At 52.2% G+C, this 25,592-nt stretch overlaps 7 protein-coding genes across 7 annotated transcripts; 4 read left to right on the top strand and 3 right to left on the bottom strand.

Moving 5' to 3' along the window:
• Positions 1-225: 225 nt before the first annotated feature.
• KRP23_2540 (Heavy metal tolerance factor 1) lies at positions 226-2,783 on the top strand (the record flags this gene model as incomplete). Its single annotated transcript, XM_067887289.1, has 3 exons — positions 226-2,059; positions 2,513-2,553; positions 2,619-2,783. The coding sequence occupies 3 exons, from the start codon at positions 226-228 to the stop codon at positions 2,781-2,783; spliced, it is 2,040 nt and encodes a 679-aa protein (XP_067749890.1).
• Positions 2,784-2,816: 33 nt separating this feature from the next.
• Positions 2,817-10,322, bottom strand: KRP23_2539 (putative vacuolar protein sorting-associated protein 13A; the record flags this gene model as incomplete). Its single annotated transcript, XM_067887288.1, has 4 exons — positions 2,817-6,666; positions 6,754-7,789; positions 8,744-10,118; positions 10,194-10,322. 4 exons carry the CDS (start codon positions 10,320-10,322, stop codon positions 2,817-2,819), a joined length of 6,390 nt encoding a protein of 2,129 aa, XP_067749889.1.
• Positions 10,323-12,922: 2,600 nt separating this feature from the next.
• On the bottom strand, positions 12,923-16,313 carry KRP23_2538 (putative vacuolar protein sorting-associated protein 13A; the record flags this gene model as incomplete). Its single annotated transcript, XM_067887287.1, has 2 exons — positions 12,923-12,940; positions 13,023-16,313. The coding sequence occupies 2 exons, from the start codon at positions 16,311-16,313 to the stop codon at positions 12,923-12,925; spliced, it is 3,309 nt and encodes a 1,102-aa protein (XP_067749888.1).
• Positions 16,314-16,528: 215 nt separating this feature from the next.
• Positions 16,529-18,874, top strand: KRP23_2537 (Striatin-3; the record flags this gene model as incomplete). Its single annotated transcript, XM_067887286.1, has 8 exons — positions 16,529-17,177; positions 17,246-17,349; positions 17,427-17,886; positions 17,971-18,027; positions 18,137-18,321; positions 18,397-18,562; positions 18,639-18,700; positions 18,767-18,874. 8 exons carry the CDS (start codon positions 16,529-16,531, stop codon positions 18,872-18,874), a joined length of 1,791 nt encoding a protein of 596 aa, XP_067749887.1.
• A 325-nt stretch (positions 18,875-19,199) lies between these two features.
• On the bottom strand, positions 19,200-19,876 carry KRP23_2536 (60S ribosomal protein L23a; the record flags this gene model as incomplete). The annotated part of the gene is made up of 2 exons (XM_067887285.1): positions 19,200-19,284; positions 19,515-19,876. 2 exons carry the CDS (start codon positions 19,874-19,876, stop codon positions 19,200-19,202), a joined length of 447 nt encoding a protein of 148 aa, XP_067749886.1.
• Positions 19,877-20,230: 354 nt separating this feature from the next.
• KRP23_2535 (Sphingomyelinase phosphodiesterase D) lies at positions 20,231-21,954 on the top strand (the record flags this gene model as incomplete). The annotated part of the gene is made up of 3 exons (XM_067887284.1): positions 20,231-20,699; positions 20,758-20,945; positions 21,007-21,954. The coding sequence occupies 3 exons, from the start codon at positions 20,231-20,233 to the stop codon at positions 21,952-21,954; spliced, it is 1,605 nt and encodes a 534-aa protein (XP_067749885.1).
• Positions 21,955-23,374: 1,420 nt separating this feature from the next.
• On the top strand, positions 23,375-25,131 carry KRP23_2534 (Uracil phosphoribosyltransferase; the record flags this gene model as incomplete). Its single annotated transcript, XM_067887283.1, has 2 exons — positions 23,375-24,935; positions 25,010-25,131. The coding sequence occupies 2 exons, from the start codon at positions 23,375-23,377 to the stop codon at positions 25,129-25,131; spliced, it is 1,683 nt and encodes a 560-aa protein (XP_067749884.1).
• Between the last annotated feature and the right edge of the window lie 461 nt (positions 25,132-25,592).

Genomic DNA, 25,592 nt, shown 5'->3' with positions numbered 1-25,592 from the left:
AGGAAGTGAGCATCAAGAATTGCCAACATTCGCAGTCCTTATTAGTTTTGAAGTGAAGCAAAGCAAGTGGAGGCTGCCTGTTCATGTTGCCGTTCCGAGTGACCATCATTCCCTGAGTACGTCATCATGCCGTTTCTCTGGACCAATCAGATCTTGGCAAAGGCGAGCCATGCAACTGCCGGCGCTTCAGTTTCGAACTTGCCACGCTGAGCTCTAGTCTCCACGATGACGCAGAAATCGGCCCAAGAGGCCACCCCCCTACTGAGTAAAGTGACGGAGCATCTGGATGCCAAAGAGAAGCAGAAGACCTACTCGCGCTGGCGGGACGACGATGTGGATGACGAAGCGTCCGGCGTGGACCCTCTGTCCCCCAAGAGGAGACGCAGGTCGACCCAGCGCCAAATGCTGTGCATGCAGTTCAGCTTACTGCTCCTGCTAGCCTGGGACCTAGCTAGCCTCCTGCTTGTGTGCAGCTTCAGCCTTGGCGGTGCTGCCTTCACCCAGCTGGGCTGGCTACTGGACGTGCACCAGACCCAGTGGCGCTTCTGGGGGCTTCCCGTGTGGGTCACAGCCGTCAAAAGCGTGCTTTTCCTTCTGGCTACGCGCTGGCCGGACGCCCGCGTCGTCACGTGGGTAGTGAACCTTTTCTGTCTTGGGTTCTTGGGTGTGTTGGCGGTGGACGCTTTCAAGTTGGACGCCATTTCGCGTCTTGACGAGGAGAAACAGGCCCTTGTGGACGCTAATGTGGCCAATTCTTTGCCGCTGATTTTCACGGTGCTCGAGGTCGTGAACCTGGGCTTCTTGCTGGACTCGATCAGGACTCCGCCACCCGCGGAGAGTGAGGCGCTGCCGCAAGTGGCTGCGGATAACCCGACGGAAGCTCCCAAGCCTCGTGGGATTTCGTTCGTCAAGCTCGTGTACATATTGAAACCCTACTTCTGGCCGCACGGGCTCGCCAACAAGCTGCGTGCTGGTAGCACTTACCTGGTGCTGATCTTGAGTAAACTGGCTAACTTGGCCGCGCCCCTGTTTATGGCGTCTGCTACAAACGCACTTGTGGCGAAGGATGTTGGTGGCGCTATTCGGGATATCGCCGTCTTTAGCGGTCTTACGTTGGTGTCGAAGCTGTTCAAGGAATTGCAGTCGTTGATTTACCTTAAGGTGAAGCAGACGGCGTATATTGAGCTAGCCACGCTTACGTATGAGCATGTTCACTCGCTGTCGTACGACTGGCATGTGCAGAAGAAGCTTGGTGATGTGCTGCGCTCAATGGATCGTGGTGTGGAATCGGCGAACAGCGTTGTGTCGTACGTGTTCTTGTATCTGATTCCGACCTTAGCCGAGTCCGTGGTGGTGATCGTGATTTTTGCGATGCACTTTGAGTTGGCGGGACTGAGTTTTGTGGCATTCTCAAGTCTCGTGGTGTACGCCTATTTGACCATCAAAATCACGCTGTGGCGCAAGAAGTACCGCGAAGCGTCGATGCGCCACGATAATGAGTACCATGACAAGGCAACAGATGCACTCCTAAACTACGAGACAATCAAATATTTCGGCAACGAGCATCATGAGGTTGATGAATACTCCAAGGTGATCGAGAAATATCAACGCTATTCAGTGTCGGTGCAGGCCTCGCTTGGCGTGCTTAACGGCGCCCAGGCTGTGATCATTCAGGCTACTGTCTTGGCTGCACTTGCGCTGGCGGCCCCGCACGTTGTCAACGAAGATAGTGGGCGCAGAATTGACATTGGTGCTTTCATTGCCATCTCAGTGTACCTCACGAATCTTTTCGCACCGCTGTTTTTCTTGGGTGGAATCTACAACATGGTTATCAACTCAGTGGTCGACATGAAGAAGCTAAGCGAGCTGCTCTCAGTGGAGCCTGATATTCTGGACGTTCCCGATGCTGTCGAGCTGGGCGTGTGCAAATACGATACTGAGAATGGAATTGACGTGGTTTTCCGGCATGTGTCTTTCCACTACCCGTCTCAGCCGGCCACGACAGGCGTCAAGGACTTGAACTTTACCATTCCGCGAGGCACAACTACTGCGCTCGTAGGTGAGACTGGTGCTGGTAAAACCACCATTTCACGCCTTCTTTTCCGCTTCTACGAGTGCAACGCTGGCAAGATTCTCGTGAACCACCACAACATTGCCACGGTGACGCAGCAGTCACTACGCCAAGCCATTGGCATTGTTCCTCAAGATACCGTACTTTTCAACGACACCATTCTCCGCAACATCAAGTACGGGAACTTGAACGCTACCTTCGACCAGGTCGTCGACGCGGCCAAGGCTGCTCGCATCTACGACTTTATTATGAAGCTCCCGGATCAGTGGAACACCAAGGTTGGCGAGCGTGGGCTTAAACTTTCTGGCGGCGAGAAGCAGCGTGTTGCCATTGCGCGCACGTTGCTGAAGGACCCGCCTTTTGTCATTTTGGACGAGGCTACTTCCGCACTGGACACGGTGACGGAGCAAGAGATTCAAGCTGCACTGAACCGCCTTAAAGCTAACCGCACCATGCTTGTGATCGCGCACCGCTTGTCCACCGTACGCTCCCACATTTGCTGCCTTGCATATAACGTACTCACTTCCCTTGTGTATTATTCATGCAGATTCGCAATGCTCACCAGATTATCGTGATGCAACACGGCGTGATTGCCGAGCGCGGCACTCACGACGAGCTACTGGCGCAGCCCGACAGTATTTACGCTGGAATGTGGTATGCCCAGCGTAAGCACGAAGGTGAAGAATCGGCTGATGTTCAAGAAGTAGCTTAGATAATCATGATTAACTCACACGCACGATAATCCCTAGCTGTCTGTTGGAGTGCGGCGCTGCTGGTTGTAATGATGGTGCGATGGCGTCGTCTGTGCGAGGTTGGCAAAACTGCGAGTTTGATGCAGTGTCAGTGGCAGCCGGAAAATCGGATATTCTAGCGGCATGTGCGGATGCTGCGGCTGCCACGCAGTACTCAACTCCATCGAGTCCGTCCTAGCGAGCGACGACATGGGGCTCACGTGGTGCGGCGTACCGCCCTTTGTGTAGCTGTTCATTTTTGTAAGCAGCGAGCGCTCCTGTTGCTGCAGCATAGCTCGAACAAACAGTACCTTTGAATCTGGCAATGCAACCTCGTGCTTCTGTAGAAACATGCCCCGCGGAATACCTGGAGTCCGTCGGCGGCTCGTGGTCACGGCGTTGGATCCGTTCGCACCACTGATACTGTGCCCAGCGCCATTCGCTGCGCGGAACTCGTCTTCCATGTAGTAAATGGTGATGATCTGTTCTTTGGGTGTCCTCGAGCAATCCACCATAACGACTTCCTCGGCCAACAGTTCCCACTCCACGTCGTACTTGGTTGTTTGTGCTGACGCTTTTCCCTTTACATTCAAGAATAAAATTCGCTTGCGTGTGACCAGAAAGCATTGGTGGGTCGTTTTCAGGTCGACGTGACCTACATACCCATCAACACGGTAGCGACCACCACGGATTTTGCCTACGATTTCTTCGCCCAAAGACTCCACGTACGAATAGACCTTGAGCCTCTTCGTTCGTAGATCAATGTGCCGTGGTGGTCGCACACGTACTAACAGTGCCTTGGTATTAGGGTCGACTGCGTCGCGAAGCGTAGAGGCGGTTGTCGCTGTAGCTAATGAAAAGCCCAGCAACGGCTTCAGAACAACTCCAAACGCACCAGCTACAATACCTGGCAGCACTCCGCGTGCGCCGTTGACCTCAAACGAGTGAATTGGCGCCACCACGACACCCGAAACACCTTGCACAAGGCCTTGGAAAATATGCCGCGTCGCAGGGTAGCCTGTGTAGTCATCCAACTTCAGACACGCCTCTGAAAGGCCAAGAGAGAAGGCCGTAAGGATGCGGGTGTTGAAATCCAGGAACGTATACACGGAGGCACGCACAAGTGACAGTGAACCCCGACCCACACCAAAGGCAAAAGCCTGGGGGCTTCGCTGCGAAAGCCCATGCGCTGGCTCTGCGATAAAGTCTTGGAAGCCACTGCGCAGATTCTTCCATGCAATCATTGGGTTGCCAAGCACGTCGACACTTCCCAGGATAACATAAGCCTGACGTAGCGCCTCGCTCTGGTAATGTGATGCCAGTCGTGTAGCCAAAACATCAGGCTGCACGAACGAGTTGTGAATGTGTAGTGCCTTCAGTTGGAACGGAGCATTTGCAATCTTGGTCAGACTGGTACCGATAGCATTCAAGATCAGTCGTAGAGGGCCGACCGTGATAACGGGTGACTCTCGCGACGAAGTCGGATCCGTTAGTGCCGCCGCATGCGATAATGAAGACAGGTGTCCGTCCACAATAGCGCCCGCACTATCACCAAACGAAAAGCTGACGGTGGCGCGGATGGGGTCGATGTAAAACTCTTCAAAGTAAAGTTTTTTCTGCTCGTCCTTTGCAGCAATGGCGCTAATACTTCCGTATTTGGCTGCCGAGTAGCGCTGAATCTCTGTAGCCAGAGCGGTATGCTGCTTCTGACGTGGGCTTATCAGTTGCTGCTGATTACTGTTCCTTCGAGCGATAATTTTCATCGTCGGAGTGGTGGGATCAGAAGTAGGTCCAGCCGACGTGGTATTGTCTTTTTGAGCCGCCTCCAGCACCTTCACTGAAACCTCCAGACTGGCGTTGAAGTCCGCCAGCAGCAAATGGCTGTGTGCAGCTCGAGTTGCCTCATTGCTGCTACTGTCACCGTTTACGATCACAACTGCTCGCTTTTTGATTGCCGCCCCATTAATGCCACTGCTGCCATAGATTTTGGCGTGTACCAAAAGTGGGAGTAGCTGATAGAGCAGCGCACCATCAACTCGAATGTGCACTGGCAAAACACTGACGCTGAAATGCCGAATGAACTCGATGCCGGCGTACTCATCATGCTTCACAAGTCCAAGTTGTAGCACTGGAATACTCACAGTTTGCCCGTTCACAATTCGTGATCTGCCATTTGGATTTGAAAAGCGGAGTAGCACAGGGTATGGTGTCACCTGCAACTGGTTGTCAACTTGCACGTCATTTACTTCGAGACAGCAAGCAATAATCCGAGGACGCGTCTCGCGTTCAAGGCGCGACAACGATACCGCATTTTCAGCAATTGATGCACCACTGTTGCTGCGACCATCATCACTGATAAGAATTTCTAGCGCAATTCCAGAGATCGACACGTACACCAGCTCCTTGGGTGCGTTATCGACGATTGAAATGCCCACACCCTGGAGATGCAGCGCCGCATGCACTGTAGGTGCAGTCACAAAGCGCTGCAGAAGCTGCAAGGCACCACCCTGGCTCACTTCAGACTTCGCTGATTGATCATTAGATACTTGTACATTTGCCGATGCATTCTTCTCTCCGCGCAACCGTGTGTCAGTGAATCTTAACACGCGTGTCGGTCCGTCAGTTGAGATTTCAATGCCCAATGTGCCACCAAGTGCATCAGGATACCGTTGAATTTTATCCAAATCAAAACTGCCGATGCGCAGAGGCCGACTGTTGTCACCAGCGGCTGACGGGAGCATGTCCACCACTAGCAATCGCTCTTCTGTAGGCTCGTCCCACGCATAGTCCAGACTGTGATGTGGCAGTAGAATTTCACTGCGACGCACGCGGTGTTGGTGCGTTCGTAGCGTTTCCAGCGAGTAGTTCTCAACTCGGTATGGAGGCGCAGTTGTACGCTCTTCGCGGAAATACACGCATACACAAGATGAGTCTAGCTTAAGCGTCACACGTACGAGCTTGCTTTCCCGCGTCGATTCGTGGCGCATGCGAACAGCATACTCGCCAGACTCGACCAAAGGAACGGCACCGCTCCAAGACCACCCATACTCGGTAAAACGGCACCGGATCGTGCGTGTCTTCGCGAAACGAAGTGTCCAATGAAAATCGGCAAATGCGCCAGCGTCCAATTGGACCACAGGATTTACAGGTGACATCACTCGCGAATTGGGCATCGAACCACTCGCGTTAGCTATATCGATAACTGATGGAGTCACCATCTTCGACGATGAATGGCACACCTCAATGGCACTACTCATTGTGTTGATGAGCATAAACCGCGGCGTCAGCATGATCACTTTTGTGCGTGAATATTGTCCCTTTGCTGGAATGATTGAGTAACCGATGCTAAATTTTCGGTTTGCCCCAAAGTCGTCAGCTTCGATCTCACCAATAGTACCCGCTTGATCCAATACAAAGGGATCAGACCACTTGCGCTGTCCACTCTCCTTTCGCGCTTCCAGGGTTGCTAGATCCCTTTCATTACTTACTCGCAGACGTACACACCCACGATCTGTTCGATAGTCTGAATGACAAGCCTGAAGAACTTCCAGCTGGCCAAGGCTACGCGGATCATACTCAATCGTTTTCGGGAGCAAGTCTAGCAGACCCTTCACAGGTGGCACGCTCGGAAGAAGTCGAGGGTGGCGTCGTTTGCGCTCACTCTCGCGCCGATCGGGAGAGGTTCTATGAGCAGCAGTGTTGTTTTGCTGTACGATACCCTCCACTTCATCCGCAAACTCTTCATCTTCAACTGGAACAGGGTGGAGTAGATGAGGATTGCGTTCTCGACGACCCGTCTTGGCTCTTTGGTTTTCCTTTAGAAGGAGTTCATCACGGTCCAGGCGTTTTTGTCCTGCCAGCAATCTGTTGGCGTAAGCAGCAGTAAAACAAGAATGTTAGATATCAATCACGAAACCGGTATCCATGTTCTGGGTGTGCCTGAATACGTACGTGGTCTTATGTTCGCCCCCCATTCGCTCTTCTTCGTATTCATACTCCAACTTGAGTCCCGTCAGATTTACAATCCAGTACGGCACGTAGAGAAACAACTCGCGACAATGACCTTTACTCATCCGAATTTCCGCAGTAATATAAAGGTACGCGTCGCTGACCAAATCTTTCATCTTGATTCGCACAAGATCGCCAAGATCTTCCTCGAGCTCGAGCGGTTCACTCCAGTCAAAGCCTTTCATGCGAACACTTAATTCGAGAGGTGTCTCCTCACTTGACAAATGCCAAATAAGCGAATCGGCCACATTGATTGTTCCTCGCTCACGCAGGCGCTGCTCGCGAGTTTCCCACCCTGCATTCATGCTCGAGTTTGTCAACGTCACAGCTTCCACCGCTGGCGACCAGTCACTTGGCGTTGCCAAGCAGAAATCTAGAGGCCCAGCAGTTAGATTGTGCACGATCAGTAGCGGGTGGAAGGACAGTGTGCGGTGGTACAGAGCACTACTCGCGTTTGACAGGCAAATGTTCATCATGAATGGACGGACGGGCCGATCACTATACAGTCGTCGGAATTTGATTGTACATTGGGCTTGACCGAACTCATCTGTCTCCATGTGCGTAACGTTTTCGTTAGCAGAAGAGCTTCCTCGGTCGAAAAGTGGAAGGTGTACGCGCTCTTTGGCATAGGCTTTGGGCAAAATGCCGTTAGTATCTGCGTCATCGGCGCCATTGATTTCAGGAGGACGCACCATCACGTAGCCTTCGCCGGAGGAAACGATATGCACCGGTACAGGAACAACAGAGGAAGCTTTGACAATCTTCTTCCAAATTGGGATGATATGCCCTTGTGGTGTATTTCCCGATCTCAAAGAGCGTGACATCGAACGTCGTTGAGGAGGCACAAATTCAACTTCAAGATCTGACGAGGTTTGATTCTCCAGAATCAATGTCGATCGCACCACAAAGTACTTGCAACCGCGTTCCACGAGCACATCAATCACACACTCGCATTTCCGCATTCGAGTGGCGGTAACGTCTGCTTCAAAGTCCACGAGGGCATACATACGCGAATCAACTTGGTCGACTGGAATGGGTGCTTCGCTTTGCCACTTTCTTGGGATGTTAGAGAGACCGTCACTCGGGTATTCTTCTTCAACAGCAATGAAGAGCTGGCGGTCGTGCACAAACGCATTGTGCCGGCCCCTCTTTCGACGTTTCTCGCTGGTGTCTCCCTTGTTGCTTTCTGACTCTTTGTTGAAGCGAAGTGGTTCTTCTTGGCCGGGCGCGAGAGAGTGTTCATTGTAAGAAGCTCCCCAGTACCGTAGAGGCATTCCAGTGTTGTTTCGGATCCAATACGTAGAGTATTCTGTCATTTCGCGTGAATCGCCGCCAGCATTCACTACCCATCGCCACGCTCGATCTGCAGCCACTAGGTTCGCAATCAACGCATCTGTCAAATTGAGTTGTAAAAAGACGTCTGACGAGATGTTTAACTTCCAAGGTGATACAGCTAGATGCCCTCTATCATCCAAACCACGTTGGCGTGAGTGCTGCTGAGAAAGTGTCATCTTGACACTCCACGGTTCTATAAGGGGTTCCATTGTCACAAGACGCAGATTTTGATACTTGGCTTCAGCTCTGCAACTTGCGATGATATCTATCATCGATTTTGACTCGGATCGCAACAAAATTTCGATGGCCTTTGTGTCGAACTCTACTACTGGCGACGACTGATCCACGATATTATTGATCAATCGGAACTGAGCCCCGCTCACAACTAGCGACGCGCGTATAAGTACATCATGCTGGGGAGCAAGTGTCCCTTGCTTCGATACTTGGTTGTCATCTACCCCAAAGTAGTGAGCGTACTCAGAATAATCCCCTGGCGCATCCGGTAAATCGGACCAATCGAGATCATCTGCTGCTGCTTTCATCCGTGCAATGAATGCATCTCGAATTTTCTTTTCGGCGCTAAGCATGCTGGATAAACCTGCAAATATTTTTAGCAGCAGTGGCAAATCTCGGTAAGCGATATGCGAGATGATCTGGTTAACACGCACAGTGGGCTCACTAAGAATCCATTCCTGCCACTCCAGCGGAACGTCTCGAACAAATAGCTCTGGCAAATCCATTCCTGGGCTATCACCCTTGTCCCCAGTAGGGGTGTTGATCCACGGAGTTGCTTTTACGTCTTCATCACTAGTCTCAACCCCGCTTTCAGCACCACCGCTATTCGAGTCGCTGTTTTGGTCACTCTTTTCCTCGCTGCTTTCTGGGTCGATAGTTTCCTCAAGCACGGGTCGAAAGCATTGGCGCAGTACGACTTGCGCATCCACTTCAAAGCTTTCTACAAGCGTTCCCGTATGATGTGTGGGCTTTGGTTGTGGTTCAAGTGTTCCATCTTCGTTATCACTGACCTTTGGAGAGCCAACTAATACCTCCACTTTGCTTAGCATGACTGACGCTGATACAAGCTCACTTTCGTCGAGAGAAGCAGAAGCTTCTGCCCCGCCAAGTGCGCTATCGAAGTTCGCAATCAATTGACTCGACAACACGCACCCTGCCACATCCGCTTTCCGGTCCGTTGATACAACCCACATCTGCAAGTTCACGAAGCGCGCATCGACTTTCCACTGAGGGATCACAACCCGCTTCCTGTCCGCAACATCTTGATTACCCGATATAGAATCCTTAGTTTTAGAGTTCACCGACGCTCCGCTTCCAGTTTCTTCTGCAATCGCACGAGAAGTAAAACTCCCAGGGGCTCGTCCTTCTTTCGCACTGGCCGAACTCAGCATGCGCTGCAACGGAGACATAAATGCTGATCGAACCGCATTGAGGTCATCCTTCAACGACTCAGATATGCTGTCACTTCGTTGACGAAGGGGGGGGACAGTAAAGCGCGTTTCATGGCGTTCACCCCGGCTGTCATTGGGATCAACCCCCACATCAACATATGCAGAGCTGTCGACGCCAGGAGGATTGTTCGCAAGTGCCTCATCACGTTGGATTTCCAATTCACTTCTTTTCTTGCTTGCCGCCAAGAACACATCCAACACAAAGTGCTCCAACCGAAGCAGAGTCCGTGGTAGTAGAATAAACCTAGCAGAAGACACAGACAAATCAAGCGAGTTTATAGTAACAGTAGATCCATCTCCAGTTTGTTTGCTTGTCAGCCGTCCACTCAGTTGCGAAGACATGTCTAGCCTTGACGACCGTGATAGTGACGGTCGAAGCAACGGTGGCTGGATGTCGTCTCGAGATAAGAACGAAAATGACGAGCTGTCGGACGAAACAGAAGTTCGAGATTCCATGCGCTCCAAAACAGGTCCTGGGACCGGTCCAAACAGCTGAGTCAAAAATTCCTGCAAGACACCAAAACAGAAGTATCATCGTCATAACCAAAAGTATCTACACAGCTCAACAGCAGCTTATCGTACCGTAGGATCAGCGATTTTGTCACGGATCACGGCCTCTCGCAAGGAAAAATCACATTGGAAAGTAACTTCGCCGTCCGCGAAATCAGAATCCTTTAATCCAATAGCAAGATCTGCTTCCAGCGCAACCATAACTATTTCGCCGATTACACAGCAAGGAATCTCGCTAGGGAAACTTCCTCGGCGCCCCATAAAATGTTGAGGATATGATCGTCCCTGTGCAGTGGATGAGGCTCCGCCACTGCTTTCGCGAGAAGAAAGTTCATCTGGAATGTCAATTGCACTTTTCATCCACGTCTCGAATTGGTGAGGCGCCTCAGAATAAGAAATAAGTGCGATCTTGAACTCCTCAAGCATGAAGTGGAGTGTTAGTTGCCCCCACTTTGCACTTCCATAAGGCAATGCAGACTCCAAATCGCCCTCTCCTTGTAGACCACCGGTTAGACTGGCAGAGTCCACTACCGACGTCTCTTCATAACTTTCAATCTGGTGGGTCACTCCTTGGACTGTATCAAGGATGGGGACGATCGCCTCGTAGAATACTTCCAGTGCCAAGCACACGTTGGTCTCGCTAATGTTAAAGCAAACGGGGTAAATTTCTACGTCCAGTGCAATCTCTGGTAAGGCTATTCCTCCATCGCTGTGTTCAATGTTGGGTATTTGCGTTGGTATACTGCATCGCATCTGGAAACCTGATCGATCGAGAATAGCAGTTTGGTCTGCCAGGGAAGTGATCTGCAAACTTTCAACGATCACAGCGGTCTGGTATGGCGAGCACCCAGGTGCTCCTCGCAAAGCGTCCGATGATTCTCGCCGTAGCGTGACAGATATCGTTCCAAAGTCTAACACAATTCCCCGGTACGGTTGTGACTGAAGAGAAACTCGAATATCTTTCAGAGGTGTAGATGGCAGTACAACACACGGATGAAAGAGCTTGACGTCCAAGTCAAAGTTGTTGAAAATATGTGCGAGAACCAGGGCCACGCCGTCTCCTTTTGCAGAGTCATTAGCTTGGCTACTCTGGTTTTCAGGTGTGCCATCGTCTCCAATACTTATAGAAATATCTTGGTTGAGAAGGGTCCAGGGGCTTGACTCGTCAAAATTAAATTGTTTCGCCTCTCTGTTTGACGTATCGACAGCATCGAAAAACGGCGTCAAACTCTCGGGCGGACGGTCAACAAGCGGGGAGAATCTGGGAGCTAATCGAAGTTCGGAGCCTAAAGATCCTGCGTGCTTGTGTTCCCTTTCCATACCACCTTCACTCGACGTAACACATTTTGATAAGAAATGGGTTCGAAGCGGACCATCAACAACATAATTGGCCAGATTTTCCACGAATTCCGGTTGAGCCAGTAATCGAACAGGTTGTACACACACGCTAACACTCGATTTAATTCCTTGCTGCTGCATATCTTCTTCGTCATCCGAAGGAGCCAGTGACTTCGATGTCAACTCTGCCGAGATCAAGCATTCTATACTCAAAATGTGCCGAGAATCGTCTGTCGAAAAGGTAGCAGAACTGTCCAATCCAAATATTTCGATATAGTCCGAAGAGGAGACTCCAAGCCCGCGCAACGAGGCACCGCTGATGCCGAGTCCATCCTCTTGATGTTTCTTCGAAGATAAGTCAAACACCTTCACATCACCAACCAAGCCAGACACGTTGACCTGGCCTGGGTTCGTAGTATCAAGCTGAATTTGTGAGTCGAGAATCGCCACTGACACTACCGATTCACCACGATCAGAAAAACAGAAGGAAATAGAGTGCAGTCGGACCCCAAGCTTTAGCGCGACAGAAATAGCATCATTTCCACTATCGATCGATGAGTTCTTCGGAGCGTCAGATGCCTGCTCAAATAAATTCCTTCTCGCGCGCTCTAAATCCGCACGAACAGAATCCGTAAGATTTACTGGCATCAAATACTCGTGCTTAATGGTGGGAGTGAGCTCGAAAGGGGGAGGTTGGTCATCATCGGCGTCAGCGTTCATAATGTCACCACTAACACCTTGTGAAGAAGTTGGAACCAGTGCAAGTTGTGAAGATGATTCTTCAAACAGCTCCAGCAAAGAGCAGACATATGACTGGTCAAAGTTAAACTGCACCGATCCAAGTTGCAGATCCACGTCCCGCAACACCTCTTTTCCAGTTTTTTTGTCATTCAATGAGTTGAAACCAAGTTCTAACAGCGTCTCTGGTGGTGCGAAGACTTTCGATCTAGATCCATCATTGCTTTTTGGGCCACCAACTTGGAAAGAAATCACTCGTTCGCGTTGCCTGTTTAGTCGCTTGCGTTGGGCAGAATAACCAGGAACTTTCCCCCCACGGCGCAGCGGAGTTTTGATTGAGAACGGTGCCGCGATAGTCGGGCACGAAAATAACAGATACTGCGTCGAGCGTCCACTGGCATCTAGAAAGTCTTCAACTTCGAGCGACATAAGGCTCACATTTACTTGGGTTGACAAAGTTTTTTGTCCCACTCGAATACGAAACCCTTGTAGCTTCACCAAAATCGTGCTGTTGTCTGTAGGGTCGTCATTAAAATCGCTCGTATCGTAACGGTATGAAGCATACGAAGATACTACCGAAGACCGCGGCTTCTTTAACTGCACCGAAATTAAAGGAACCGTGAAGGAGCAGACCATAAGCCTTCGATCTAGCAGCTTAGTAGTTCCGCCTGGGGTATATGGTCGCAGTCTCTTTCGAGGCCTTCTCTCAGGACGTGTGCTCACACTTATGTGGTCCTCCGTCCCTACTGCATCAATAATATCAGATAGAGAGAGGTCGCACTCCAGTTCGCCAGTGATATCACCACTCTGTGTCGATGCACTCACATCTAGGTTACCGCTCGTGATACTAAACCACGTATCATCACTTTCAACACTCGAGTTTCCATCAGAATCCCCTGGGTCATCAGGTAGCGCACCGGCTGCCGAGAGAGGTCCGGCGCTTTCGTTATCGTTAAGCATGAACTTTTTCAATGCGGACGTGCTGAGAAAGCTTCCCCTTCTCATAGCTTCATACCTATCATTGGAATCTGCCACACCAATATCAGCATTTCCGTACGCACCGTCTGGGGAGTAAAAATCTCCATCTGAGTATTTGCGCGTTTGTTTCGGTGCCTCGGCATTTGCCACACTAAATCGATCCGCCAAGGCAACCAACTGGAAGTACTTCTCGAGAGACAGATTAAACGTTAGTGCAGGGAGATCTGCATGAACGTAAAACCTCGTTAACGTCGCATCAAGGGGTAGAATCGACATGCGGACGGTGACGTTGATGTTGAAGCGCTCGACCAGTTCGTATTCTTGCTCTTCGTCATAGATATCGGTAAGATACGGCGGGAGGGACACAGACGGATAGTTCAAACCACTGCTTCCTGTATCATCGTCTTGAACTCGGCTTGTCTTCCCGTACGGAATCAACAGAACATGAATATTTGCTATTGAGAGGCTGAATTTGTCGTAGAATTCTTCTTTCCAGCGGATCGCCCCCTCTCCTCTCTCCGCTTCATCATAAAGCTGCTGAACAAAAGACGTATTCGGGTTCACGCCCCGAAAATGGGACGGGCTCTGGACTGCAAGTGACCCCGGTGCAGATCTGTTCGACGGTGGTCCACCAGTCGAACCCAAACTTATGCTCTCACTGTCCATTTGACTGAGGCGATTGGTTCGAAAGTTAATTCGTCCCAGATCAACAACGAGCCGTGCGCAATTGTAGTCCGTGTCGCTCTCTGGAATAATGAGAACTGGTGCTTGAATACGGAGATCCACAGCGAGTGCAATTCGGTTCTCCATCACGTAATCCAGTTTAGCTTCTGTTCTCGCTTTTAAATTAACGATGTCGTTGAATGAAGCGACTTCGAGCTCCTCCCACAGCCCCAAATTCGCAGGAGTATCCATGAACTTTGCCAAACGGCCCCAACATCGTGCTGTTGGCGAGAACACAATTTCTAGTGGTTCCATGTGAACAAATAACGACGCATCCGCGCTTGAGTTTGGTGGATTCATTTCATAGCTCATCAAAAACACGACACCAGAGAGTTTGTTAACATTGACGTCATCTGTATCACCTGTAGGACGTATAGTCTGCTTTCTGCTCAGAAGGCGGGAAAATGCCGAGCTTTCAGCGCTTTCATCAAACGCTTCAATGGACTGCAACGATACATCCACCACCACTGTTTCGTCCCTTCCTACAGCAGCCACTTGCAGTTGAGAAAATGTTCCAAGCAGGAATTCGGTTGGAGCATACTTCCGCCCGTAGCTAGGGTCATTGCGAAGCAGCGTTTTGTTAGTTTCTGGATCGCTAGCTAGTGTCAGTGAGCCCCTCTGCAACGATACTGTAACGCGATAAAGTTCGCTTAGCTCTGTTTGAGACTCATTGTCAGAAGCGTCATCTTTCCCACCAGCGTCACGATGCTTATGATTTCGTTTCTTCGACCGTCGAGACGGTTCCTCTAAGATTTTAAAAAGCTCACGAAGCTCCACTTCTGGAATAATACGATGGGGGGTTTGACTAGATTCTCCATCAGGGGTTGGAGTTGCAAGTTTCGACGTCCAACCAAACATCCATGCGCCCCACGATCGATACCGCACCTCGGCAGGCACGCTAGACTCAGTGACTTCTGTATCCACCGATTCAGAATCTGAAAATGCTGATGATTTGTGCGGTGGGGGCGTCGGCAACCGACGTCGCACACGAGGCGCTCGGGAAGCCTGGAACTTCCGGACTTCGAGATCACCTAGGTAACGGAAGAATAGCACATCCTCCACACTCCGACGTCGTTCGATTTCTTCCAGCCCGAAATCAATTTCCAAAGATGAGAGCTTGGGCACATTAGCGTGATCCAGCGGAGATGAACCAATTCCTTCCCGCACGTCACTTTCATCTGCAGCTTCATCATTATCTTCACTATCAGAGAGCACGTAATCAACATTTGTAAGCTCCAGCAGCAAACGAGATTTCTGGTGCCATAAGCTCACGTAATGCTTGCGATCCTCGCGCCGATCCTTCATAAAACCCCATGTCCATTGCTGCTTTTTTGTTTTCAGATCCTCTTGCACCGATGTGATGGCATATTTCCACCAGTCCGCAGGCTCATCAAACACTGCAGCCCGGGGCCTAAATTTGCGATACCGCTGGTACTTCGTGTAGTGCTCCGGGATCTGCAGCGCCGATGCAAGATACAGTATATCACAATACTGAGACTCCTCCAAGCGAAACGCCACCTCCGAAATATTCACATCGACCTCAAACTTGGGCACATTCGCGTCAAATACGTCTCGATTCACAATCAGACGCGCGCTCGCGTCAATCGGTTTGAGCAGAAAGTGATGCTGCTGCTGTGACGGGTACAGCTGCATGTGGTGGTAATGCCTTTCGTCAAAGCGTTTGGGGATGGCGCGACTAAAGGCGCTGGAGAACTGCTCGGCCGAGCACGTTTCAAAGTTCAACGGTCGATCTCGCTGCAGCTCGCAGTCCGGGTTACAGTACACGCTCAAGTGGTTGAGCTCCACGATCTTGAAGATCCTCGGCTCGTTGCTCTTGGACGTGTCCACGTACGACGGCTGCCAATTGGAATTGGTCGACTGCACGTGCACCGACTCAATCGTGATCCCCATGGCGAAGGGGTGATCCCCCGAACTGTGGTCCTCCACGCGGACGTGGATGCGTCGGATGTGCAGCTCCAGGTTGTCTATGATCTTGTTCACGAGTCTAGCGGTGAACCCATCCTCGGAGCTGGCGGCCGCGTCCTCCTGTCGCTTGGCCTGAACGTACAGCTCCTCCAGCAGCTTCTTCTTGAGCGTGAACTCGTCCATGGCGCGCATGACGGCATCAATGTCGTCCTCCGTGCGCAGCAGCAGGTACACGTCATCAACGGTGGCCACCACCGAGTCGGACTGCAGGCGGTTCCACGGAATCTTGAGCTCGATGGAGCCCACGAGGCCGCGCACGAGCCGCACGGCCGGCAGGTCCGCCACCACCTCGGGCTTCACCTCGAGCTCCGTGAGCACCACGTAGCCCGACCAAACCGCCACATTGATTTTGTCGCTGCTGAAGCACTTGGGTTCGATGTAGTTGCCCAGCGCGCTCGTCAGCAGCCCCGTCACCAGCGTCTCGAACATGGCGCCGCGCGAGTGCGCACTCGAAGAGTGTTTGTGGAGGTGAGGGTGGTGTGTACTTACACAGACAGCTGTAGTCGGTGGTATAGTATGTACCGGTCGTCCACTTCAAGTACAGACCGAGGTTCTGAGGTTTTAAAGTCGCTCGATTCGGTGGCAGCAGCACAAGCAGGCGTCAAGGGGGACTTTTGCAGTGCCAGAAGAAACTTGCAGCGGACATGGAGAGCGTGGACGCGGCGCTGCGCTACCTGCAGCGGCAGTTCGCGGTCGTGGCTAGCGACGAGGCGCAGTGGAACGAGGAGCGCCAGAAGCTGCAGCAGCACGTGCGCGAGCTCGAGGACCAGCGCGGCGAGCAGGAGCAGGCCTACAAGGACGCCATGCTGCGCGTCAAGATGCTCGAGTTCGCGCTGCGTCAGGAGCGCGGCCGCTACTTAGCGTCTCCCGCCGCGGTCAGCAGCGCGGGGGGTCCGGCCACCAAACCCCGCTCCGAGAGTGCCGAGATCTCGCGCGGCGTGACAGTCTCCCGCTCCACGGAGCGCTCCAAGTCAGCGCGCACCGTTGAGCAGCAGCCGTCGCCAGCGCCGTCGCCCGCGGGTAGTCCCAAGGCGTACAGTCTATATAGAACAGATAGTAGGAGCAAGAGTGCAGCCAACACGCCCAAGAACTCTCAGGGCAAGGGCACGGAAATCTCGCGGCCCCGGATGATGTCCAGGACGGCGTCCGGACGCGAGGTAGAGCGCGAGCTGAGCAGGACAGCCTCCGGCCGAGAGGTGGAGCGGGAAATGACCAGGTCGACCTCAGGTTCAGGACGCGAAGTAGAGCGAGAGATGAACAGGACCGCGTCCGGCTCAGGACGGGAAGTGGAACGTACGTGGACGGTTTGAATTTTGTGGTGGGCTGCAATTTGCTGACAGCTTGCTGCAATTTTTTTGTAGGTACTGTTGAGACTGCAAAGCCGCTCAAACCTGTTGTAATCCCGCTTGCACCGAAGGGATCTTACCGACCACACAAGCTGAAGCTAAAGTTGTCGGGACACATGGTACGGAGATATCGTTTTTTGCTGTGATTCTGAATGATGGGCTCAAAATGCTGCTGGTACTGTTACTTTTTTTACAGGACGGAGTGCGGGCGCTTGCATTCCATCCGACAGAGCCGCTGTTGGTGTCCGGTAGTGAAGATTGCACCGTGAAGGTGTGGAGCCTATCGAGTGTGGCTAATGGTCCGCCATCGCAGCGGGCGACTGAGGTGGACTCACTCGTGACAATGCGGACGCATACGCAAAGTGTGCTGGCGTTGGCTGTGTTCAGTACGGAGAATTACCCGGATTGCCCGCCTGGACGAGCAGGTGCATTCGCTTCTGCTGGGCGCGATGGAGCATTGCACTTGTTCCAGCTGCCGAGCACAGAAAGCGATAAACCTGAACCGTACACGTACGGAGAGTATGAAGACATGAAACTGCATTCTATCAAGGATGCGCATGACGACGCAATTTGGGACTTGCACGCACATCCACTATCAAACGCTTTGTTCTCGGCCGGAGCAGATGGCGTCGTTCGGATGTGGGGCGTTACGTCAGGTATGTCACTGCACATTACCACAATACTTTTCGCAGCTTTTTTGGCGTTGCTAACCCCCATGTTTGCTTGCTTTGACACGACAGAGCTCAATTTCCAGGGTGAATTGCGGTGCGCCACTAAAACCAACACGAACGGAACTGGTAAGCTGAAGTCTTTGTTGCTCATAGATAATGATTGACGAAGGTTATGAGAAGCAAGCTGGTGAACTAATTTGTTGCTCCTACGTGTAATTGCGCTGGCAATAAACAGGTCCCCACGTCCGTGGTTCTTTGATACCTACTTCGGTGTGTTCGATGCTACCGGATCCGAAGACGTGCGTGGTTGGCTACACAAATGGTGCAATTGCCCAGTTCGACTACGCTGCTGAGCGCGTAATTCAGCTTACACGGGCGATCGACGTTGACACCAAGGGACGAGGGGGCCAGGTGAACAAGGTTCGATCTACCTGCTTTCCCATTCTGGGTCGACATTGTAGTATCTAACTGTTTTTCTGCTATTGCATTTTTAAGTTGGCCGTGCACCCTACCATGCCGATTGCTATTGCAGCCCACCAAGACCGAAAAATCCGAATGTATGACATGCGAGCAGGCGAATGCGTTGGGTCTCTTACGGCTCACCAAGACACCGTCACATCTCTTTCGATCGACGCCGCGGGGCTCTATCTTGCTTCTGGAGGTACGTGGCTTTAAGTTCCACTTATGATGCGGTGTCGCCCATTTATTGATGAATTACTTGTTGCACCATGCTTCAGGCCATGATGGTTCCTTGCGTGTTTGGTCCGTTGGGGACCGGCATTGCGTATTTGAACAAACGGTGCGTTGTGTTGCAATTACTGGGCTTCAGTGGTGTGACGACTAACACTATTGTGGTTGTTTCTAGGCGCACCGGCCAAAGATGGGAGAAGCAGTGCACGCAGTGAGTTATCACCCGTCGCGCAACTTCATCGCGACTGGCGGTGCGGACAGTACAATAAAGATCTTCCAGTAAGCAGCAGCTGAAGATATCACCGCTCTTTCACCAAGCGCCTCAAAATTGGCAAAGTGATGGAGCTATAGCTGCGTGTTGCACGACTGATTAGCGGAATAGAACTACACCTAGCTTGCCTGCTCTTTACCTGCGTATTTGATGTCGATACAGTTCACACCAACCACCCAGACCATCCACGCGATGAACACACAAAGGTATTTTAGCATACGCAGGCCCGCTCCCTCACCCTTTCGGCAAGAATGCGACGGCCGTGTATTATTCTTATTTCTTCAAGATGGCAAAGAGCGATCCGCGTCACGGCTAGACAGCTAGACAGCTAGACAGCTTAGATCACGCCAATGCGGTTGGCCACGTCCAAAGCGTCGTAGTCAGCGGTCAGGCGCACGTACGCCTTCTTCTGGCCATCGGGTCTGCAATATTACAACAACAACAACAACATAATTCACACCATCAGCACACGATGCTCCAGATCATCCTACAATCCAGTCTTGGGACGAAGGGCGGCGTCGCCTAACACAACGCCGCCCCTCAAAACCACGCCACCGCACTTCCCTATCAGGACTACGGCAGCAGCAACTTAAGGGGGTTCCGACTGGTCCCTCCGTCCCTGCAACTAAGAGCTCGACACGATGTGGTGTACCTGATGAGCGTGTTGACCTTGGCGACCTTGATGTCGTACAGCTGCTTGACGGCATCCTTGATCTGACGCTTGTTGGCCAGGAGGTCCACCAGGAAGACGAGCGTGTTGTTGTCCTCGATCTTCTTCATGGCCGACTCGGTCGTGAGCGGGGCCTTGATGATGCGGTACTTGTCGAGCTTGTTGCGCGACGGCACCGACTTGCGCGCGTAGCGAGGGGCGCGCGCCAGCTGCAGGGTCTTGGGCTTGTAGAAGTGCACCTTGGTGCGGATCTTGAGCACCTTGCCGTGCGAGCCCTTGATCACCTTCTTGGAGAGCTTGGCAGCCGACTTGCCGGCCGCGGTCTTTTGGGTAACCTTCGCCATCTCTGTTTGCCTCTTTGAGAAATGAATCGCCCGGATGTATGGCCAGGAGCAAAAATCGAGGAGCGCCAGCCAACAATTTCAAGGTGCAATTATCATCCAATGCCAAGACGGGATATATGAGTTTTTCGGCGAATCAGCGTGGATCGTACTTTTTGCGGGAAACCGCACTTTACGTGGCGCCCGAAAGTGCTGGCGGCATCGATGGCAACGTTGGCATGGCGGATCGACTGTATCACAGTTGCCTGACTTTCTACGGCCAAGTCTTAAGACGACGCCAGCACTCGGCACGCGATCCTTGTCGACATGATTTCATTCCAACAAATCCACCAACAAGTGCAAGCCCCTTCGACGCCCATGCGTTGCGCTTGTTTGATGGCATCCGTGACGCTCGGACTCTTCGCTTCAACGACTTCAACTGCGTCCGTTGACTTTACTACGTTGGCTGAGTCGGATCATGACAACGCCACAAGCGCCACCAACGAGTCCGTGGTCGTGACGGTCCGACACATTTTGCACTTTTCGGACGTGCATCTCAACATCTCCGAATCGCTGAACGACAGCGACTCAGAGACTATCCCTGCTGTCTATGGTGACGACGCGCCCATCAGTCTCTTGGTGTCTGCGCTGGACTACGCCAAAAAGGCGCTGCCCGACCCGGATTTCTTCCTGTATACGGGGGACCACGTGGTGCACGGCGAGCTGTCGGGTGAATACCTTGCTGCAGCGGTGGAGAAGAACGTCGAGATTATGGCGAAATATTATTCCGCAGCGGACAACGGCACGGCGCTGGACATCACTGCGATCCTCGGCAACGCCGATACAAGTACGTACGGGTGCGGTGTGGTGTTGCAGAGTGGAAAACTGACTTCTGGTGATGTTAGGTCCTGACTACACCATGAATGTGACGGACCCCGAGACAGAGGAGAATCCATCGATCGCACTCATTTCAGGAGCATGGGAAGACACCATGTCGTCGTCAAACCTCGACTGGTTCAATCACCGCGGGTATTTAGCGTACGCCCTAGACGAAAACCTCATCGTGATCACCTTGAACACTCTGCCTTACTCGGTGAGTTTTCAGCAATTTTTGCCTGCATTTTATATGACTGACAGGTTTGTTGTCTTTGCAGCCGAGCCACCTGCCGGATACGTCAAACATGCCGGATCCGTTCGAACAGTTTGAGTGGCTGAATGCCTCGTTGGCAGAATTGCGCACTAGCGGCAAGCTAGCCTACATCGTTGGCCACATCCCACCAATTATTGATTCCTACAGTGGCGCACCAATGTGGAACGAGACGTATATCAAAACGTACAAGCAGATTGTCAACGAATTCACGGATGTCATCAAGGCGCAATTCTTCGGTCACGTGCACAGCATCGAGTTCCGATTGCCGCTTTCCAGCAGCCAGGATGCACTGTTTGAGAAGAACGGGATGACGGCCGACGAAGACTACGGAGACAGCTCGGATCTCGTGCCGCTGTTCATGGTAGCGGCAATTTCGCCGATCTTTCTGAACAACCCAGCGTTCATGATCTGGGACTACGATGCCTCCACGTACGACATTCTCGACTTCGCGGTCTACGGTGGCAACATCTCTTCCGCTACTCAAAACGTCGACTGGAAGCCGCTCTTCAAGGCGAGTACAGAATACGACGTTAGTTCGCTGAATACTTCTGAGATCACCAGCTTCGTGGAGCGTGCGGCGGCAAACGCACAACTGCTTGAGCAGTACTACTACAACTCGAAGGCTCAGTCACGGCTCCAGTCGTCATGCATGGGAGCCACATGTCAGGCTGAATGGCTGTGCTCGTTGTATTGGTGGTCTACGGTTGCAGACTACGATGCCTGTGTGGCATCAACTGAGACGGCAAAGTCGAAAGGTTCTTCTCCCACCCAGCTTTCAATCTCGTCGTCGGCCGGATCGTTGTTGTATGCTTCGGCCGCCATCATTGTTGGAGGCATGGCAGCTACCGTTGTCTTTGTGCTCATTGCGTCCCGGATGTGTCGATGCGGTGGTGATCAAGAAGCTGCCAAGCTCCTGCAACGGCAACGTGTTCATTTTGCTGCAATGGTGTGACAGATTCGTACGTGTATTAGACGAATATTAAAGGGGGTCGCTTGCTCTGGTATGCAGAGAGTATAGTTGGAAGACCTATGACGCATCAAAAACTAATTTGTGTGGGTGAATCATGCTTTGCTCGCTTTTTTCTCCGTATCATATGGAAGAATGATCGAAGGCACACACCAACACGGATACAAACTTTACTACAGAACGAAAGTCAAACTTAGTACACGCGTTGTACGGTGATAGAGGAAACGCGGTGACGATGCAATGAAGTTTACCCGGTAAACTTTACCACGCAGCTGTCTGGAGCCACAAGCTGCAACAAGTAGATCCTTGGTCCGTGCATGCCTGAGTCGCAGCCTTGTCGGCCGCTCGACATGTGTGGTTGCAGCAAGCAGATTAGAACGGCTCCTGCCACGAAGTGCTGGACGACTGCAGCAACATCAACCGGCGCGACCGGAGCGAAAAGGTTCCCCGATAACATACAGTGCGTACGCAGGTTGCACTTGTACTGCGCTGCAAGTTGCAGCGGGAAGATGATATGCGTACATGTACCTAACTGGAAGGAGCTGTTGCACCGAGGTGGCCAACAAAGTTGTAAATTCAGCTTTTAAACAGGCATACATGAATCACTTGGAAGACCACCAAAACAGGAGAAATGAAACTTCACTTGCCACCACGCTGACTGACTGAAAGCGCTTACTGATGCGCCTCGTGAGCAACCACGGCAACGGTGCTCCGCGGGAGCTCGGCGTTATAAATCCAGTTGCGAAAGAGATGGTCCACGATTATGATTGTGTTGGGATGCCGAGCAAACTTGCAGTGGCAGCACAATCAACGTGTTAACTTCAATGCGCAGCAGCTTCTTTGTCTTGCACGGCTGCATCGCGAGAGCCAAGTTCGGCTTTGAAAGTCCTTTATGCCGGCCTTCGCCCCAGCCAAAAGAAATGCATTGCAGCACCATTTCGCTAGGAAGCACCGTTAATTCCTGGGCTTGACGGCGGCGACAAGGCAGTGGCGGAAGATTTTAAGTGACGGACGCCTTCGACTAGCAACTGCAACCATCTGTGGTGGTGAACCGGATTCTCCGATCACGATGCGTAGCTGCGCACGCATCAATGTTTACATACTGCAGAGCTGCAGAAGGGCCCCGGGAGAAAACGGAGCCCGCGACGACAGTACCGGTAAACTCACGCACGAATGATGCCGTTAATCTAGGGACGCTTTGGCCACACATACCAAAGGCCCTTCTCAACCCTGCCGGTCAACTCGATGCGTGACGCGTATTCCCGTATCGAGCAGAGAAGAACCGCCGCACAAACCGACAGGAGAGAGGTCCAACGCGCTTCACTCACTCTCGTTTTCGAACCCATCCACGCATTCACCCCACGAAAAGCGTGGTGTCCATCTCGGTTAGGAAGAAGTTGGCACTATGGAGCCGTCTCGAACTGCACTCCCTCAGCTTTCGTCCTACCTCCCAGCACTGTCTTCCGACACGCCTGCTGTCAGCATGACCACCACCGGCCCCAGCAGTACCATGGCAATGAAGAAACGACGAAACAGCATCGAAGGTGCGTTTTCAGCAGTAAGTTCTTGCCCTCCGACTCCCCAGCAGCCTAAGCACGATCAGCGCAAGAGGAAGCAAACCCCAGTCGAACTCTCAACGAACACCAAGGGTTCAAAGGTGGTGTCTTTCTCGCGGCTCGACAGTATTTATCAATCTCAAGGACAGGCGGCTAGCCCTGTCATCACTCCCGAGGGGAGTTCATTTTCGTCTACAGCGTCCTCGCAAGATGGCGACAGATCGGGCATCGAGACCACCAGTTATTTCGCGTCACAATCCCAGACGGCTACACCCCGACGAGAGCGCACATCAAGGTACCTTAGCGAGGCCGACCGCCGAGAGGTCATAACGCGGATCGACGGTGGCGAAAAGCAAGTGGCACTTGCAAGGGAGTTCAACGTTAGCCGAGCTGCGATCTGCAACCTCTACAAGAATCGGTGGGAGGTGCTTACTCGGGGGAGCCGTAACTCTGAATCCAAGCACCCGAAGAAGGCGCGCAACAAGAAGGCGAATCCACGGCTAGTGCCCCGGCCCTCAACAAATGCCGAAGCGAGCATTGCTGTATCTGAAGTCATCTACCCTGACGTGTCCACGATATCGATTCATGCAGAGGGAACCCCACGCGATGACAACGTAGATTCAGCGATGAGGGAATCTACGCTGGAGCTGAACGAGGACGGACCCTACCAAGACACCACCCTACCTTCCGCTGAAGCTTCGGATCACGGAAACTCTTCTCAGGACCATCAGGCGGAGAATCTGCAACACCACCATTATCAATTCCAGCAGAAAGAAGAGGGTGAACAGCGACCCGGCCGACAGTCTCATTTCAAGGAACGAGTGAGCAGCCCAGTGACATCCAGGGCATTCCTCGTTCACGAGGCGTCTGCATACTCGTATCCTTGCAGGAACTTGGTCGCCGCTCTACGAGACGAAAGCATCAGCACAGTAGTGTTCCAGCAGCGAGCTACGCGCTTGGTGCGTCTGCTGATTGAGGAGGCGCTAACTTGCTTACCCCATGAAGACATTCAGGTCAAGAATCAATTTGGAGACGTATGCCACGCAGCAAAGTCGCTCGATGAGCGGGACATTTGCGGCGTCTCAATGGAGGACAAGGGCATGGTGCTGCTTCGTGCCTTCTCGACGATCAGTCCGACATCGCCCACCGGCGTGATCACAATTGAAACCAGGGCAACAGGAGACGATACAAAGGACCTCACTACACCACCGATCCTACACGCACAGCTACCGTGTGTTAGTTCTCACCAGGCTGTGCTACTCCTTGACATCAAGTGCGCCACAGGAAATGAGGCATGCGCAGTACTGCACCACCTGGTACATGAGAGGAACATCGCGCCAAAAAGTATTTATTTTGTGACGGTCATCAGCTCCTTTGAGGGTCTCCAGAACGTGTTCAGGCACTTCCCAGGTGGGCGTCCGGAATCAACCGTACCTATCCAGCAAATTAGTCTCCTCATACTAACATCTTCTTGCTCCACACAGACGTCACGCTCATTGCAGCCCAAGTGGACACCGTGCTAGATTTGAACGAACGTATCCGTCCAGGCATTGGAAACTTCATGCAGCGCTACTGGAACGTCCACTCCGACTCTGGTGCTCCTTGATACACATACGAGGTTCCGTACATGAACTATTCCATTCACAGGGGTGAACCCGGAGCCGAGAAGAGATACCAACACTATACAAGAATCCCCTCCAGTAGGTGTATCGTATCACGGCAATTTTCAGCGAAGACTGCATCTCTTCCAACAGCATTGCTCCACTCGCTGCTGTCGTGCAGTACAAATAACTGTCCTGCCACTACTCCGTAAAACCAAACCACACTACGTAGTAGTTTGACGCTAGGATCAGGCACTTTTTTGTGTATTGTTATTTTTCAAGGTCGTAGAGGTAGTTGTACTCTATGAGGACGTGCTAGGCAGCGCCGAAACTAGGTGAGTGCGGTTGGCTTCACAAGAAGTCTCCACCACCGCAAGCCCGTCGCTGCCATTTAAGCGTGCGCAACGTTCTGTGTCGCCGCGAGTGTGCTACACGTCCCGCCAATGCGCCATCATTGGAGCCTGTC

Source organism: Phytophthora ramorum, assembly GCF_020800215.1.
Source record: "Phytophthora ramorum isolate Pr-102 chromosome Unknown Phyram_PR-102_s0002, whole genome shotgun sequence".
Classification (NCBI taxonomy): Eukaryota; Oomycota; class Peronosporomycetes; order Peronosporales; family Peronosporaceae; genus Phytophthora; species Phytophthora ramorum.
Note: the sequence above shows the minus strand (reverse complement) of the source record. Positions and strands in the feature narration are given on the sequence as shown.